The following is a 17,807-nucleotide window of genomic DNA, read 5'->3' on the forward strand; positions in this document are numbered from 1 at the left end:
TGGGAGCATGGCTAACTGTCCCTCTTTTCTTGTCTCCACCCAGAGGCGAACCCGGAGAAGTTCAATAGCCGCTTTCGGAACAAGATGTTCTATGCAGGGGTGAGTCTGGGGCCTGCCAGCACCGCCCTCCCATACCCACCTTTTCTACCACCCATGCCCCCTGCCCCCTGTATCTGCCAGGCTGCAGGATCTCTGCCTGGGCAATGGTGAGGGAAGGTCCCTGTCACCAGATGGTGACGCCTCTGCCTCCCACAGACAGCCTTCTCCGACTTCCTGATGGGCAGCTCCAAGGACTTGGCTAAGCACATCCGAGTGGTGGTGAGCAGGGCAAGGCCAGCAGGCAGCGCGGGGGGCAGCAGGGAGGAGGAGGAGGACGCCTCTGCATGTTACCCCCGACCCCCACCCTCGTTCTCACCACCAGTGTGATGGAATGGACCTGACCTCCAAGATTCAGGAGCTGAAACCCCAGTGCATCGTTTTCCTCAACATCCCCAGGTGAGGATGGCAGGCTGGGCTGGGGGGGCCTGCTGTCTCCATCCTGCAGAGAGACTGGCCTCTGAAACCTTGCTGCCCTCTCTCCAGGTACTGTGCGGGCACCATGCCCTGGGGCCACCCTGGGGAGCACCACGACTTTGAGCCCCAGCGGCACGATGATGGCTACCTCGAGGTCATTGGCTTCACCATGACGTCCCTGGTGAGTGGGCAAGTATGGGGCCTGCCTGGAAGCCCTGGCTGTACTGTGCCAGCTTCCTGAAGATGGAAGGGAGGGTCATCCGCACTCCCCTTGGTTGGCCAGGATGGAGGGTTCACCCTCCCCTCCCCTCTCTGGCTGGGGACCACCTCACCTTTGTTCTCCGGCCAGAGCATCCCCTGAAGGCCCCACCACCCCATGCCCCGCCCCCCTGACCTGAGCTTCCTCTGCCGCAGGCAGCGCTGCAGGTGGGTGGGCACGGCGAGCGGCTGACGCAGTGCCGTGAGGTGGTGCTCACCACGTTCAAGGCGATCCCGGTGCAAGTAGATGGTGAGCCCTGCAGGCTTGCTGCCTCACGCATTCGGATCACGCTGCGCAACCAGGCCACCATGGTGCAGAAGGCCAAGCGGCGGAGCGCTGCCCCCCTGCACAGCGAGTACGTCCCCGCCCCCAGCCACCACTTGCTGCTGGCCAGACGTCAAACACTACAGTTCCCGGGCCTTGGTTTCCCCAGCTGTTCAAGGGGCTGACAGGGCCTGGGCCTCTGCCCAGGGCAGTTGGGAGTGGGAGGCCTCCCTCTCATGCTGAGCTTGGCGTCCAGCCCAGGGTTGGTGCCCTGGGGCAGGGCCTGTCACTGAGCCCCCTTCCTGCCCTTGTCCCTCAGCCAGCAGCCAGTGCCCGAGCAGCTGCGGATCCAGGTGAGCAGAGTCAGCATGCATGACTACGAGGCCCTGCATTATGACAAGGAGCAGCTCAAGGAGGCCTGTAAGTGAGAAGCCAGGGCAAGGCAGGGGCAGCGGAGCAGTGGAGGCCCCTGAGGGCAGGACAGTGGGCTGCAGCCACCTGCTGACGGCTTGTTCTGTCCTCCAGCCATGCCCCTGGGCACTGTGGTGGTCCCAGGAGACAGCGACCTTGAGCTCTGTCGCACCCACATCGAGAGGCTCCAGCAGGTAAGGGGAGGGCCTGGCTGAGAAGGTGGCAGGGAAGTGATGGCCAGCCGCCTCTTCCCCGTGCGAGTCTGTGTCTGGGCCCACCTGCCCCAGGTCTTTTTCTCCCTGGCCCCAGCTCTCTCTCAGCCCTCACCTTTTCTCTCTCAGCAGGAGCCCAATGGTGCTGGAGCCAAGTCCCCAACGTGCCAGAAACTGTCCCCAAAGTGGTGCTTCCTGGACGGTGAGTCCTGCCCTGAAGGGTCAGCACCTGGCAGTCCCCAGCCCCATCCTGCCGCCTCCTAGGAGAGCCTGGAGTGGGGAAGCAGAGGCCCTGGGCCTGGGCAAGGACCCCCTCATCCTCAGCCAACTGACTGTCCCTCTTCTTCGCAGCAACCACTGCCAGCCGTTTCTACAGGATCGACCGGGCTCAGGTGAGCCACTGCAGCTTCCAAGGACCTGGCAGTGCCTCTCCTGGGGAACCTTCCCTGTTAGTCGATCTGTCCACAGCCAGGCTGGCCCCTGCCTCCTGCATACCCCACAGTACCCTCACACTTGTCATGGCCACGGAGGGGGTGTGGCCCTGTCCTCCAAGCTGGAGTGCGCAGGGGTGGTGCCAGCATGAAAAGGGGGCCTGTGCTCCTGAGCCGTGCTGGGTGGGTGGGAGGGCCTCGAAGCACAGGAGTGATCCGGGAGACAGGAGAAAAGGCACTTCTGGCCAGGGGCCGGGTCGCCTGGATAGAGGTGTGGTGGGAAGAAGTGGATGAGGTGGTAGGCCAAGTGTGCAAGGTCAGGGGCAGGCCTTGAGTGGCAGGAGTGGAGAGGAGGAGCGTGAGGAGGTAAAGGTGAGCAGGGTCTAGCAGGGCCACCTCAGCTGGCCACCTCCTTTTGGTTTTCATGCTCCATAGCAGAGGCTTCTCCAGGTATGCCAGCCTTGCTGCCCTGACCCGACCCTCCCCACCCACAGGAACACCTCAACTATGTGACTGAGATTGCACAGGACGAGATTTATATCCTGGACCCCGAGCTGCTGGGGGCATCGGCCCGGCCTGACCTCCCCACCCCTATCTCCCCTCCCCCCACCTCCCCCTGCTCACCCACGCCCCGGTGAGTCCTCCACTCCCCCGGGGACGCCTGAATTCCTGCCTCTAGCCCAGCCCCTTCCCTGAGCACCAGACACACACCTCCAGCTAGCTGCCCACCAGCCTCTCCACTGGCTGACCAAATGGCGTCAGTGAACCTGGCCAAAACCCAGCTCAGGCTTCCACCCTGACGGTTCCGGTCTTGCCCATCTGCCCGGTGCTCAAAGACCTGGGCTCCATCCCTGACTTCTTTCTTCTCCCAGCTCTACATCTAATCCTTCAGCAAGTCCTGTCAGCTCCCTTAACATCCGAGCGCTCCTCCCCACCTCCCCCACCCCATCCAAGCCACCACACCCCCCGCCACCATCTGTTGTACTGCCTTGTGTACACTCGTGCCCACTACAGCCCATTCTCCACTTGGCAGCCTAAGAGGCCTGTAAAGTTGCAGACCACACCAAACTGCTCCTCAGCCTAGAACCTTCCCTCTCAGCAGCCCTGAGCTCAGTCGTGCGCAGCCTGGGTCTGGTTGCTTCTGACTGCACCAGAGCCTCTCTCCCTCATTATCATCACAGGCCAGCCCCCCTCACCTCTGTTGTTCTCTGAGACCTCAAGTGTGCCCACCTCAGGACTTTACCATTCCCTCTACATAAAACACACTTACCCCACCCTTCACAGAGCTGCTCCCCTGTTCAAATCTCAGCTCAGCATTCCTCCTCAGGGAGGTCTTTCCTGGGACCCCGTTTGAAGCTGCCAGCCTCTCTCCCAGTCGTTTGGTTACACTGCCCTGTTTTGTGTTCTTCAGAGCACTTATGGATGTCAAAGTATTTATTTACTTGTGTGTCTCCTGCATTAGAATGTAAGCTCCCTGAGAGCCAGTCCCCCATCTGTCTTGTTCACTGCTGTACCCCAGTGCCTAGACCAGAGATTGATACGTAGTAGGCACTCAATAAAACTGTTGAAAGAACGAAGGGCACCCCAGGCTGGGGCTGGGTAGGGGCCAGCCAGCCATGCTGTGCATCCCATCTCATCCTGCTTTGTCCGCAGGTCGCTGCAAGGGGATGCCATGCCCCCTACAGGTGAGGCCTGTCCCTCCGGGGCCCTCTCCTCTCTCCCTGGTTATAGGAAGGAGGCTGGCTGGGGTGGGTGGTGCAGGCCCAGACACAGCCTTAGCCTTGCACAGACGAGTTCACATTTGCACGTCAGCCTCCATACACGTGCCCCAACAGATCCACCTCCCTGCACACAGTGCAGCTTCCCTGTGCTCGCACATGCGCGCACACAAGGCCACCCTGCAGAGTGTAATGGGCAGGTGTTCTGTGCAGGTGAAGAGCTGATTGAGGCTGCCAAGAGGAACGACTTTTGTAAGGTACCAGCCCCAGGGCTCCCGTGGGCTGCAGAAGAGGGCTTTTGGGCTGAGCTGAGAGCTGGCCTGTTCAGGCACTGTCATTGTCCACCTTCAGGGTCACTATGATGATTGTCCCATTCCCCGTTGCGTATGCCCCCGTCCCTGCCCAGGCTATAATAGGTAACTCTTAGCTTGGGTCCCAGGCCAGGCTCTAAGGAGGAGCCTGTGCTAAGAAAGGAGTGAATCTTCCAGGAGCCACAAGCCCCAGGGCCTGGTTGTCAGTGTTGCTGGGACCACAGAGTGAGAGAAGCTGTTGCCTCTCCCCTGACACTGCAGAAAGGCCCCCCCGAGGCCTCTAGGGAGGGATGTGCACGAGTGCACTAGCATTAGGCCCTGTGCCGGTGGACGTGGCTGGAAGGAGGGGTGGCCCCGTGGAACCCCAGCCCGCTCTGCCTCCCACCCCCAGCTCCAGGAGCTGCACCGAGCTGGAGGTGACCTCACACACCGGGACGAGCGGAGCCGCACGCTCCTGCACCATGCCGTCAGCACTGGCAGCAAGGAGGTGGTCCGCTACCTGCTGGACCATGGTGAGCTGAGGCCCGGGATCAGGGCTGGGGGCTCTGAGAGAAGGCAGCCAGGCTGCTCTGACTCCTCCCCTTTCCTCTAGCCCCCGTGGAGATCTTAGATGCTGTAGAGGAAAAGTGAGTAGCTGGGCAGTGGAGGGCCTGGGTTACTCTGGAAAGCGCTCCCGTGTGGGCAGTCTGGTCAGAGCCCCTAAACCCTTCCTGGCCATATCTACCATCCTCTGGGTGGCCCTCCCCCTTGCCCCAGCATCCTGAGCTTCCTGCCCTTTCTGATGGCCCTCGGGAAACGGGAGGGCCCAGAAGACTGGCTGGGTCCACAGCACGCCTCTGCTCCCCCAGCGGGGAGACATGTCTACACCAGGCCGCGGCCCTGGGCCAGCGCACCATCTGCCACTACATCGTGGAGGCCGGGGCCTCGCTCATGAAGACGGACCAGCAGGTGAGCTGGCCAGCAGGGCCGGGGTAGGCAAACCCCACCATTCCCTGTGGGGGATGGGCAGCTTGCAGCAATTTGAAGCTGCCCTTCAGTCAACATAGAACAGACGCTGGGAAACCAGAGCCAGCAGGACAGGGCTGGTCCCCTCCCCCAAGGCAGCCAGGAGGGGACCAGCCCTGCGCTCTGAGCCTGGGCTGACCCGCAGCCCTCCTTGCAGGGTGACACTCCCCGGCAGCGGGCTGAGAAGGCTCAGGACACAGAGCTGGCCGCCTACCTGGAGAACCGGCAGCACTACCAGATGATCCAGCGGGAGGACCAGGAGACAGCCGTGTAGCTGTGAGGCCCACGGCGGGCAGCCGAGGAGGACAGTGCCCGTTGGAGGATGAGCGCCCTCCCTGCCCACCTCACTGGCACATTCCACTTGGAAGCCACGGGGGGACCCAGGCCCCAGGGAAGGAGCCCCGTGCTACCCCTGCCGAGCCGCCCAGACCAAGGCTGGACTCTGAGGAGCTTGGAGTCTCACCTGTCCCCCTCAAGGCCCCAGCCTGCCCCAGAGGCTCAGAGGGGAACAGGAAACCAGGCTCGGCCACGCCAAGGCGGCCTCAACCTCATTGCAGGCGATGCCGTCCTGGAGTTAGGGGCAAGGGGGTGGCCAGAGGGGCTCTGAGTCGGTGTCACAGAGGAGGCCTTCAGCAAGAGGTTTCCTAAGCCACCTGGTCATTTGGGGCCCACCCTGAGGCTCCAGGAGATCAGCCCCTCTCCTGCCCTGACCCCATCCTCCCGGAAACACAAAGCCTGCTGCATTTGCCTGCCGCTGCCCTGCTTGGCACCTCCCCCCGAGACCCTCCCCCTGTACCCAGTAATTTCATCGGAACTGTGTGGTCTGGGGGGTGGGGGCAGGGCTCTCACGGTGACATGTTTACAGCTGGGTGTGACTCAGTAAAGTGGACTTTTTTTTTCCTTTCTGCTCTTCTCTTTTTGGGGTGGGGAGGACTTCGAGGAGCAGCAGGGTCGGCTGGGTTGTCCCCAGGGCGAGGAGTGGGCACCGTCAACACAGACCCTTTTTCCTGGGGGCTCTGGTTCCGTTTGGGGGTGGGAGCCAGGGTCTGCCCAGGAGCTGACCTGTGCCCAGCGTCCTAGCTCGACGGGCCGGAGGAGGGGCCGGTTTCCTCCAGCTTCCCGCTTTCCGCTGGGGACGATAACAATGAAAGTGGAAGAGGTGGGGCGGAGGAGGCCCGGGGCCTTTTGTCCATTTGCCCTGTGGCCTTGAGCAAGCCCCCTCCCCCAAGCCTCAGTTGCTGCCGCTGTTTAGCGGATCGGGTGAAGTAATCCCTGAGGTCTCAGGGTTGGAGGGGGTGGGCATTGCAGCCACCTCCGTGGCTGGGTCTGGAACTTCTCAGACGGCTCTTGTCAGCTTCAGGTTTTACCAAATCCAGGTCTGCGGGCTCCTCCTTCCCAAGCCGCAGCCCGCCCAGCACGCGCTTCGCGACACGCGCTTGGGCCCTCTGCGCACCAAATCCAGGCGATTTCTCGGGTTCCCCGGTCTCAGGCGCCCCCTAACCCTGAGCAGAGAATATCCCTCCAAACTTGGGGAAACAATCCGAGATGGGGCCTTGCGCTCCTGCCCCACCAACAGGGGGGCGCTGAGGGGCCCAGCAGACCCTGCGAGGTGGAGCGGGGCCTCGACAGGGTCGGGTCGCGCGCCGGCCACACGGGGTTAACAGAGCAGCTGGCGCTCGCGGCGCCGCAGGCCGCACACAGGTTCGAACGCGGGGCGCCTGGGCCCATGACACACCCGGGGCTCCGTTCTCCCTCCTGTTTCCGTCGGAGGCTCTGCTGCGGGAAGGAAGCCTAGGACAGAGCGCGAGCCAGGCTGCAGGCGTCCTGCGGAGAAAGGGGGCGGCCCCGGGTCGGGGAATCCGGGGAGGTAGCAGAGGGCGGGGGCAGAGGGAGCCCGAGATTAGGGGCCGCGGGCAGGGAGTCCCACTGGGCGGAACGCAGACCTCGGGCCGGGAGGGCACAGGCGGGGCGCGGCGAGGTGCAGGGACGGCCCCGGGCAGACGGGACAGACCCGCGGGGCGGGAGCGGAGGCGGGGACGCTGGGGTCGGGGGCGGTGCGGGTTTGAGGGGAGGGGGCGGGGCGGGTCCTTCCCGGGTGGGAGAGGTTGGCGGGGGCGGGGGCCCATGTGACCGGCTCAGACTGGTTCTGGAGACAAAAGGGGCCGCGGCGGCCGAAGCGGGACGGGCCCGGCGCGGGAGGGAGCGAAGCCGCGCGGGCAGCGAGCGAGTGAGCGCGCGGGGCATCGGAGGGCGCGCAGCGGCTCGGCCCACCGGCCATTGCCGACTTGGGGGCCAGATGCGGGGTGGGGGCCTGAGCCGCGCCCCGGGCTCGAGGCATCCCCCAAGGAGAAGCCTCCGGCTCTGCGCCTGGGCGTCCGGGGCTCGTGGCGAGGGGCGGCCCGCTCACGTCGTCCTCACGCCGCCACATTAGCGGCCCTAGCCTTGGGGCCTGGATAATGGGGGATGAGCGGGTGGGAAGTCCATGCACGCGGCCCCCCTTGGGGAAGCGGACGGCGGGGGCGCTCTGATCCGTGCTCTTCCCCCAGGATGCAGCACCGAGCCTTCCTCCTCCTCGCCCTCCTCGCCCTATTGGCGCTCACTTCCACGGTGGCCAAAAAGAAAGGTGATGTCTGTGTGCGGGGGGAGAGGGTGGTAGGAGGAGGGCTGGGGACGCGCAGGTGAGGCCCGGCGATCTCTGGGCTGGCCGCCTGAGTTCCGAGCCCGAAACCCCAGCTTAGGGGTTCCCCGAGGGAGTCCCCCCACGACCCTGGTCCTGAACTCTGTTGCGCGCGTTGCAGACAAGGTGAAGAAGGGCGGCCCGGGGGGCGAGTGCGCTGAATGGACCTGGGGTCCCTGCACCCCTAGCAGCAAGGACTGCGGCGTGGGTTTCCGCGAGGGTACCTGCGGGGCCCAGACTCAGCGCATCCGGTGCAGAGTGCCCTGCAACTGGAAGAAGGAGTTCGGAGGTGAGGTGGGGCGCAGGCGCAGAGGGGGCACAGGCTCTCTGAAACCTTCGCAGGCTGGAGGAGGGAGGCCACAGGCCGTCCGACTCCTGAGCCGGGCACTCTCCCGACAGCCGACTGCAGGTACAAGTTTGAGAGCTGGGGTGTGTGTGATGGGGGCACAGGCACCAAAGCCCGCCAAGGCACCCTGAAGAAGGCACGGTATAATGCCCAGTGCCAGGAGACCATCCTCGTGATGAAGCCCTGCACCCCCAAGACCAAAGCCAAGGCCAAAGGTCAGCCGAAGGAATGGGTTCTTCGCAGGGGACTGTGCCCCACCTGTGAGGGGAATGGTTAATGCTGAAGTTTTGAGTCCTGATCCTGGTGGGTGACCTCATGACATCTCTGGTCTCAGTTTCCCTATCTGTAAAGAAATCTTCGAGACGGGACGTACAAGAGGTGGCCCACAAAATGTGATCAGGAAATGTTAAATCCTTGCTGGCCCAAATGGGGACAAACTCATGCCGTTACTATTGAAGCACTTGGCTTAGGACCCAGGGAAATTGCCCTGGAAGGGCTTGGCTTTGTCCCCTCTCCATCCACCGGAGGGAGCGTTTGGTCAGATTGGCCATTTCAGCCATGCTTCCCCCTCCCTTAGCTCAATCCTGACTGACTCAAAACAGCATAGAGAGGCCAGCAGGGCAGGGGTGAATCGGCCACTTCTGAGGTGACTGTTTCAAGGGCTGCTGTGACCAGGACTGGGACTTCAGTGCAAGTCTGATCCCAAGTGAAGATTTAGGTAGCAGGGGGTGGGGAATGTTGGGCATCAGAATGGCTGCCCTATCCCACCAGCTTCAGGGTCAGCTCATCCAGAACCACTAGGGGGCAGAATTTCCTCCTCTCCCAGGTGTGTGTATGGCGTGTGTGGCGGAGTGGGGTCTCTACTAGGTTGCCCTAACCCTGCTAACAAAGTCTATCTTTCTTGTTTTACAGCCAGGAAAGGGAAGGGAAAGGACTAGAGGCCAGGCCTGGATGCCAAGGAGCCCCTGGCTTACCCTCTGCAGGCCCAAGATATAACCCACGAGTGCCTTTTTTCTACTCATTAGCCTTATCAATCACACCTTGCCTCTTCCCCTTCACTCCTCCACCCCCACTCCTAAGCACCCAACGTGGAGGGGGACAAGGGATTCCGGGAAGCTCGGGCCCCTTCCCAAAGGTATTTGATTCTTGGTTGTTGTCCGCCCCCCTCCACCCCCTTGTTCTTCCCCACAATGACGCCATTACTAAGAAACAAATAAAATAAACCATCTTTTTTTTCCCAATAAAAGCTTTTCTTTTTTAATATATAAAAGCCCCTTCCCAGGGAGTTTGCTGTGGAAATTTGTGGGCGGGGGGAGGGGGGTGGAATGGGGAGAAAGACCAGACTGAAGGAACCAGTGGCTTTAAGGGTCTGGGGGCTTGGCAATGACTGTCCCCCAGAGCTCATGGAAACAGCAGAAGGTTCATGAAAATTTATCCCAGGGCCCCTTACTGAACTTTGAACCAACCAACACCCTGCCCCCAGTCCCTTAAGCCTTTCAGCCCTCAGCTGTCCGGGGGCCACTCCAGCGCTGGGAGAAGGAACCTGAAAGACAAACCAGAACTAACTCTCCCACCTCAGCCCTACTCAGTCAAAGGTCTTTTGGTCCAGCCCACTCTCAATCAGGAGGGTCCTACCCATTGGGGAGAGTACAGATGGGGACTGTCTGCCTGCTGCTTCCCCCACACTGTCACTGAGGCCTGTCTGGGTCAACGAGTCCTCCCCCATTCTCTTCCCTTGGAACCCTTGGGCCTCCCTGGAACTCCGCAGAGACCTGATGTCTGAAGAGGGCAGGTGGGAACCCCGCTCACCACAGCCCCACCCAGACTCGGATGTGTGACCTGGGACAAGCCCTCTTGGAGTGGGAGGTGGGGGTTTTCAGAGTAATGTGGATCACCCTTGGCTCGGCCTGGGGCCCCAGGGGGCTAGACCTCAGGTTCCTGAGTGTGAATCCCTGAACCTCCCAGCTGCCCCACCCTGCACGTGATGAGAGCTGTGGGGGGCAGGTCTCTGAACACCCCACAGACCAGAGTCTGGCTGAATAGCTGCAAGGAGGGGAGATTTCTGCCCCTGAAGTGGGATTTAGGGGGGAAGGGGCTGAGCCTACATGCGGGGGTGGGGGCGGAAAGCACCAGTTATAGCAGAATGGAGGACCTCACCCTTCCACCCCCTTCCGTTCCTAAGGACTGGCTCCTCTGCTCCTCTCAAGAGGGGTCCTAGCTTCTGCTCCCTTCCAGATGTCAATTCTTTGAGCCACGCTGATGGTTGTTCACAGTGGGCAGGTGCCCACCCAGGCCAGTGCCCTAGCTCCCTGAGGCAGGGCAGCAGAGAGGGGCCAGGCAGCCCCAGTTCAGACACTCCCAAAAGCTGGGCCTCCTCGGCCTGAGCCAGAGATCTGGTCTCTGAATTCAGCCAGAACCTCTTCCTGAACCTCATGGGGTCTTCAGGACTTTAGTTCTCCTCTTCAACAGAGCATGGATGGGTGCCCCCAAATCTCTCCACCACAGCAGGTGAGCCATGCAGTCCCCCATCACACAGGCACAACTGCCACCACCTCCTAGAGCACCCCTGCCTGCCTACCTGGTGGTGCCGATGTTCCGATACTGGCATAGCAGCAGGTGCCTGAAGGTCTTTTTAAAGGTGGCATTGCAGAGGGCATAGCAGGCAGGGTTGATGGTGCTGTTGACATAGCAAAGCCAGTAGCCAATGGACCACACTTTTTCAGGGATACAGCTGTCGCAGAAGGTGTTCACCAAGACCATGACGTTGTAGGGCGTCCAGGTGAGGATGAAGGCCAACAGGATGGCAAAGATGGTCCGTGTCACCTTGCGCTCCCGGGCTGCCATCTGCCGCTTCTTGCGCACCTGGTTGCGGGCGATGCTGGCAAACTTGCGGGCCACATTGGCCGCTGGACGCATGCCAGCTGGTGTGGCAGGCACAATCTCAATGGCTGTCACACACTCGTTGCCTGTCTGCTTCGTCACAATCTGGATCTTGGACCATTTGGAGGCCGGGTTGAGGGCACGTGGCTGTCGGGAAGGGGCAGGTGTGGCAGGCACGGTGGCCTCTGTGGTGGACAACTCTGTGGGCGGTCGCTCCTTGGTGTTCTGGGTGGCACTGCCGGAGCTGGACTCATTGGAAGTGTCCTTCTCGGCCATTGGACACGGTGGGGGTGGCAGGGCTGGTGGGGGGGCCTCCTCTAGCTTCCCATTGTGCAGCTCTTCTCGAGCACCTTCTCCTGAGGGGGGTTTCTTGACACTCTGCTTCATCAGAGGGCTCTTGAGAAAGGCCAAGGTCTTGGCCTTCTTCTCCTTGGGGCCTTTGGGCCGGTGCTTGTGAACCCGGCTGCGACTGGCCAGGGAGATGTGGATATAGAGCACCGTCATGATGACCACAGGCAGGTAGAAGGCAGCAATGGCTGTACCAAAGGTCACTGCTGGGTTGGACAGGAACTGAATGAAGCACTTGTCGTCAGGCACTGTCCGTTCGCCCACCACAAACTGCCAGAACAAGATGGCAGGTGCCCAGAGCATGAAGGACAGGACCCAGGCAGCAGCAATCATGAGGCCTGCCATCTTGGTGGTGCGTCGGGCTGGGTAAGTGAGGGGCTTGGTGACGCAGAAGTACCGGTCAAAGCTGATAATGAGAAGATTCATGACGGAGGCGTTGCTCACCACATAGTCCAGGGCCAGCCACAGATCACAGAGCACAGCACCCAGCGGCCAGTAGCCCTTGATGACGTACACGGCGTAGAGGTTCATGGAGAAGGCGCCTATGATAAGATCGGCACATGCCAAGCTGAATAGGAAGTAGTTGTTGACCGTCTGCAGCTGCCTGTTGACCTTGATGGACAGCATCACCAAGATGTTCCCTACAACAGTCACCAGGCTCAGCGAGCCTGTCACTGTGGCGATAAACACCATCTCCACTGTCTCATAGCGGTTATGGGTTGACGTGACTGGGCCCACAGACTGGTTGCCTGAGCTACCGTTGACTGGTGTGAAGTTTGCCATCTTGGTTAGTAGGGCTGGGCAGGCAGTGTCTAGAGGAGGAAGGGGAGAGAAAAAGGGGTGAGAAATTGAAGTGGGTAGAGGGGCAATGGGGAAAGGGAAAAGGGGAGTCAAGGTGACAGAGGAACATCACCCTGCAGAACTTAGGAGAACTCTGTTCCATCTGTTCATTCGTTCTACATTTATTGAGTACCTACTATGTGCCAAGCACACTTCTAGGTGCTGAGGTTACATAAGTGAATGAGACAGATGCAGTCCCCACTCTCAAGAAGCTTACAGTCTACAGGGATGGGACATACAAACACATAAGCAACAAATTTCTAAATAATTTCGGAGAGTAGAAAGTGCTAGATAGAAAAATAAGGCAGGGTGAGGGTAAGTAGTGAGTCAGAGAATAGGACAGTGATGGTTCCTTGCTGGGTGATCAGGAAAGGTCTCTCCAAGGAGGTGATCTGGATGATGACAATGAACAGGAAACAGGAAATGTGGCAGAGAGTGGCCCAGCCAAGGGCCATGGCCAGAGCTAAGGCCCAAGGTATGTGTAAGGCATGGACATAAGGCCAGTGTGGGTGGCACCCAGGGAGTTGAGGGGGGTAGAGGTCGGAGAGGTCAGCACGTGGGCATGACTCCTGTCAGAGTTCATTCCTTAGTTAGCTCACTCAGTCATTTCTTAACCAAACATTATCAGGGGTCCTCCTTTCCAATCCCTACCCAAGGCACAGGAGACAAAGCCAATAATGCAAGAGTATATATTAGCAGCTAACATTTATTGTCTACTAAGTGCCAGGCAGGAGACATGGTGGCATGTTGGTTAAGTGCTCCACCAGGCGCTGCAGGAGATAGCAGTGGCAGTCTGCTTCCATGAAGATTACAGCCTTGGAAACCCTATGGGGCAGTTCTACTCTGTCCTATAGGGTCGCTATGAGTCGAACTCAACTCAATACCAACAGTTCGCTTTTTTTTTTTTTTTAAGTGCCAGGCACTTCATACACTTATTGTTCCTATTAACTCATTTAATCCTTGCAACAAACCTATGTAGATACCGTTATTTTTTACTACTTACAGACGAGGAAACTGAGGCACAGAGATGTTAAATAACCCCACCAAGGTTTCACAGCTCTGTGCCCTCAAGTCGCTGTCAAGGGTGAGCATGTGGGAGGAGGGCAAGCAGTCCCATAGCTAAAGACTCCAACAGGGAAGATCAAAGAGCTACAGGAGCCATGAGTCCACTGGAAGAGGCTTCCCCAGGACCAGAGGACAGCCCCTGTGCGGAGCTGGGAACCTCAAGGATGAGGAGGGGAGAGGCCTATTGAGATACATACCACTGCAGCATCCCCTCCCCTGAGCCCTCTCCCTAACCCCAAGGCCTTGGGTAGGGGGACAGTGCAGGGGAGCTGGGGTCTCTGGCTGTAGTTCCATCAGCTCCTAGGGGCTGAGACCCCTGAGGAATCAGAACTAAGGGGCCCAAGGACGCACACAGCTCCCAAGGGCCAGGGCTAGACCCATGGCTGGATTGGGAAGCCAAAGGGTTAAAAGAGTGCCCCAGAGGGAAGAGAGGGGCTGCTTCTGGGGGACCCTGTGGCTGGTCCCTGCAGGTACGCCTTACCCCACCAGCACACACCAACTGCACCCCAGCTGGGGTCTTCCTGGCACAGGCCCCTCCCCTGAGCCTGCCCTCCCGCCCAACCAGCTCCTCTTCAGTTTCCTCCCCCTTCCTCTTTCAAACACGTGAGGAGGCCCAGGCCCAGCGTGTGGTACCAAGGCAGCACGCGGCCCAGCCTCCTTCACACCCGCCAACACGCGCATCGTCACACGCACCGGGGCCCATCACAGCCACGCCAGCCCCACCGCGCCTTGTCGGATACTCAGTCTGTGCGTTTGTGTGTGAGAGAAAGAGGGAGCTCAGAGCGCGGGGGAAGGCACAGAAGCCCTACAGCCGGGGCTCCAGTGCCAGCAGCGTCTAACTGGGTGGCCTTAGACAAGCCAGCTCACCTTTTCTCCTTTCTCCTTTGCAAAATAGAGAGGGTTCCTGTCCTAGGACCACCTCCCAAGCAGCTATGGGGATCAGCTCCCAAACTCGATCTCAGCATACAAATGTACTGGAGCCTGGAGCCAAGTGCCAGGGTGACCCTCCAAATCTGACCCTGACACCCCTACTCCACCACCACAGCTGCAGACCCAGCCTCCAGGCCTGGTAGTTCAAGCTGGCCTGTTCCAAGCCCTTAGTTCACAGGAGGAGAGGCTCAGGGAGGATGGTGCCACTCCCAAGGTCACACAATGAGTCAAGGGCAAAGACTAGACACCACCCTCTCCTGGGGGCTCTGACAGCTCCTTTCAGCCCCCAAGGCCTCTGAAATGGAGACTCAGGTGTCACCCTCCACACTGGGAGGGCCGTAGCACCCAGCATGGCCAGGATGCCCTCCTTGCAGCACCAGAAGGTGAGCACAGGGCGGGCAGGCCAGTGACCTGTCAGCCAGCCCAAGGAACCCTTCCTTGGCTTAGCCTCCTAGAACCAGGAAGGACACAAGCCAGTGACAAGAACTGTGCCGGAGGTGCCAAATATGAAAAACAGAAGAGTTCTTGTTTACTGAGCATTAACTATGAGTCAGGAATCCCTTTGAGCTTTTTATATAGATTATCTGGTTTAATCTGTATAACAGCCTGAAAAGGGAGATACTACTGTCCTTGTTAGTTGCTGTCCCGTCAGTTCACACTCATGGTGACCCCATGTGTGCAGAATAGAACTGCTTCATTTTACAGGTGAGGATACCATTAATTAACTTGCCCGTAGTCACCCAGTTTGTAAATAGAGGCAGGGGCAGGATTAGAACTCAGGAGTCAGGTGCTACTGCTCAGAGTTGATTTCTTGCCTCTATTCTCCCCCTCAAAACCACACAACTGTGGTGCTGGTCAGGTGAGGGGTGGGGAGGGGCCCCTTCCGTTCCCTGCCGCTTCCCTACTTAGCTTTCCCTGAAGAGGAGAGACCCTTTTTTCTTCTTACCAACCTCCCAGGTCTGCTAAGGTGGGGCAAAGGGGTGCCAAGGTCCCTCCAGCCCCCAGAGGCTTAGTCCTGCTTTGGGCCGATCTGGAAAGGTTGCCAGCTGCAGACAAGGCCAGACACAGGATCTCCCCACCCCAGCCAGGCTGTCTTTCTAGAGCCCTCCGAGTCACCGGCAGATATTTTGACTGCAGCCCCCACTCTGGCGCGTGTTCGGGTTTCCAGACCCGCCTAGGATCGGGAGAGGCAAGCCGCGGCCTCCCAGGGCTGTGCATACCACTAGATGGCAATGTCGGTCCCTAGGTGCCAGCTCCTGACCTACAGCCGGTGACTGCTGTTCGCCGGTCCACACCTCCAAGAAACCCCCGCATAGGGAAGTCGCCAGGCAGAGCCTCCTGGGTGCGGATGTCGGGACCAGGGGCGGATGATCCAGTGAGCAAGGTAAACAGGGGCTTATTTGTGCTTACTACGCTGTAGTGAACAATTTCACTCTGGGTTTCACCACATCAAAGAAAAACATGTGAAACTGTTAACTACAGATTAGTAAAAGCAAGTAAACCCGTGCTTACCTTGCTCACTGGATAATTCGTCCCTGTCCGGGACTGTAAATTTGAAAAGAGGCTTTGATTCTGTAGGAAGGTTCTGTGGGGTTGGGAAAGAGATGCCAGCCATACCTAGAAGCAGAATCTTTGATGTGGTGAAACAATGTGAAATTGTTCACTCCAGATGAGCTGGTGAGCAAGGTAAGCACCGTGCTTATCTTGCCTATTGGGTAATCCGCCCCTGGTAAGGACCCTCGCAGGGCCCCGCCCAGACACCACCCCGGAGCTGCCCTCCCCTTCACACAGGGCTCCATAGTGGGAAAGTTAAAGACGCCTGGATTCCACAGGGCATCTACCAAGAAATGTGTCGGCGGGAACGCGAGTGCAGGTTGTTTGTATATGATTACCAGGGAGAGCGAGTAGACGCTAGTAGCAGCGTGCATGTGCGCTGCGTCTGTGCACGGCCAAGCCTGGGTACCAGTGGGCCCTTGAGTGCGTGAGCATGCCAGCGCGAGATGGACACGTGCATGTGCATGCGTGTGCATGTCTCGTGTGCTGTGGCCTGGGGGATACACACGGTTCGGGTGTGTCTGTTCCTGTGGACTTGGGTACACGAGCAAATGCTAGGGCGGCAGTGGGTGACCAGCCTCATTCCAAACGTCCCTACCGGGAGACTCAGGCAAGACCGGCCTTAGCGCCTGCCTGAGCGCGGAGAGGATCGGGCCAGGCCCCGGGGTCGGCTCGTGGGTGGGGCAGAGTTGTGAGCAGGACCACAAATCCCGTCCACCCTTCGGGCTCCGACGGGTCCCTCATGACCTTGGGATACCATTTTTGCTGGGCACCCAGAGGTGTCCGCGTTCCCAAAGTTGCGGCACGGAGTCTCAACCTCGGGCTGACTTCTGTCGAGGGGCCTGAGAGTTGCCCAACCTGGCTGTGGGGGGCCACCCGGCTCAGCGCAGCATGCCCTTGCCATATGGCATGTTACCGCCACAGGGCGCCCAGTCTCCCGACGGGAGAGTTCTGGCAGCACACCGTTAACAGGGAGTGTATACCTTCTTCATTCTTCACTCCATCCGCCGCCGGGGAGGCGCCGTCTGGCCCGAGCGGCCAGAGCGGGCACCCGGCTTCTAAAGTCCTGGCCTCGGGCAGACCTCGAGGGCGGGGTTGCGGGGAGTACACCTGGGCCCAGAGGGAGGCCCCTACTCGTCTCCGTCCTGATCAATAGGGCCCAGGCTCACCCGGTGCCCTGCCCCCCCCTCCGCTAGCCCACCGACATGCAGCTCCTGCAGCCTCTGGGCATGGGCACCGTGCTCCCCCGGGTCCTCGCGGCCCCCTCTCCTGTACCAGACGGGAGCTGGAGGAGAGCTTGCGCCGGACGCCATGGGGTGGTTTGGGACGCGGGTCCTCCCTCGGCTCTTAGGCGTTTACTCCAGGGCCTCGGGAGGACTGTGGCTCCAGCTTTCGTCCCTGAGGCTGGAGAGGAGACTCAGGAATTCAGGGGAGGGAGAGGGGGCGCAGGGAATTTGGCAAAGACACTGTGCCCGACACTTCCTCCCCGGGCCCGAGGTTTCGCCCTGGATCTTCTGAGTCGGCGCCTGGGCAACAGAGTGGGTAGCCCCGGAGCGGGGCGGGGGTGCCGGAGAGGGCACGGTGCTTTCCGTCGGGGCTCAAGGTCGCTCCTGGAGACCCCAAAAATCGGAGTGGGCTGGCAGCGCAGGGGGGCGGGGAGGCGAGCGGGAAAAAGGCTCCTTGGGCTCCAGCTGCCGGCGCCATGCAGGGCCGCCAGTGGGAGACTGGAGCGCGGGTCCTTCCCCGACGGCTGCCCCTGGTTCCATGAGGGCTGTGGGCGGGCACCCTCCGACCTCCGGAGCGCCCAGCCCTTCCCACAGGCGCAGCTGGAGAAGCCTCAGAGACACCTCGGGCCTTTCTCCCCGCTGAGCCCCCAGCCCCGGCCCTTCGCAGCTCCCAGCTCTGCGCCCGTCCCCGAGGCCCTGGGCCCTGTCATTGTCAAACCCACCTCCGGGAAGCCTTGGAGGGTCCGGGAGCCCCGCGTCCTTCTCCCCCAACCGAGCCTCCCGCCCCCGCGCGGCTGCGGAGTCACTTACCGCAGCC

General features: G+C 60.3%; 3 protein-coding genes across 4 annotated transcripts in view; 2 read left to right on the forward strand and 1 right to left on the reverse strand.

The window, feature by feature from the left end:
• DGKZ (diacylglycerol kinase zeta) overlaps nt 1–5,398 on the forward strand; it is a 34,542-nt gene extending 29,144 nt beyond the window's left edge. For both annotated transcript variants that reach the window (XM_004387662.1, XM_004387660.2), the window contains 16 exons: nt 44–99; nt 256–318; nt 422–495; nt 583–694; nt 928–1,127; nt 1,356–1,456; nt 1,562–1,641; nt 1,792–1,861; nt 2,011–2,051; nt 2,585–2,724; nt 3,744–3,775; nt 4,022–4,065; nt 4,511–4,631; nt 4,712–4,745; nt 4,968–5,067; nt 5,282–5,398. In XM_004387662.1, coding sequence (XP_004387719.1) covers nt 44–99; nt 256–318; nt 422–495; nt 583–694; nt 928–1,127; nt 1,356–1,456; nt 1,562–1,641; nt 1,792–1,861; nt 2,011–2,051; nt 2,585–2,724; nt 3,744–3,775; nt 4,022–4,065; nt 4,511–4,631; nt 4,712–4,745; nt 4,968–5,067; nt 5,282–5,398 — 1,385 coding nt within the window. The remainder of the gene's footprint in view (nt 1–43; nt 100–255; nt 319–421; nt 496–582; nt 695–927; nt 1,128–1,355; nt 1,457–1,561; nt 1,642–1,791; nt 1,862–2,010; nt 2,052–2,584; nt 2,725–3,743; nt 3,776–4,021; nt 4,066–4,510; nt 4,632–4,711; nt 4,746–4,967; nt 5,068–5,281) is intronic.
• A 1,855-nt stretch (nt 5,399–7,253) lies between these two features.
• MDK (midkine) lies at nt 7,254–9,127 on the forward strand. Its single transcript, XM_004387663.2, has 5 exons — nt 7,254–7,351; nt 7,671–7,747; nt 7,923–8,090; nt 8,201–8,362; nt 9,060–9,127. The coding sequence occupies exons 2-5, from the start codon at nt 7,672–7,674 to the stop codon at nt 9,083–9,085; spliced, it is 432 nt and encodes a 143-aa protein (XP_004387720.1). The 5' UTR covers nt 7,254–7,351; nt 7,671; the 3' UTR covers nt 9,086–9,127.
• Nucleotides 9,128–10,366: 1,239 nt separating this feature from the next.
• CHRM4 (cholinergic receptor muscarinic 4) lies at nt 10,367–12,204 on the reverse strand. The gene has a single exon (XM_004387664.3). It carries the CDS (start codon nt 12,156–12,158, stop codon nt 10,722–10,724), a length of 1,437 nt encoding a protein of 478 aa, XP_004387721.1. The 5' UTR covers nt 12,159–12,204; the 3' UTR covers nt 10,367–10,721.
• Between the last annotated feature and the right edge of the window lie 5,603 nt (nt 12,205–17,807).

This window comes from Trichechus manatus, unplaced genomic scaffold, assembly GCF_000243295.1.
Source record: "Trichechus manatus latirostris isolate Lorelei unplaced genomic scaffold, TriManLat1.0 scaffold00191, whole genome shotgun sequence".
NCBI classification, from domain to species: Eukaryota; Metazoa; Chordata; class Mammalia; order Sirenia; family Trichechidae; genus Trichechus; species Trichechus manatus.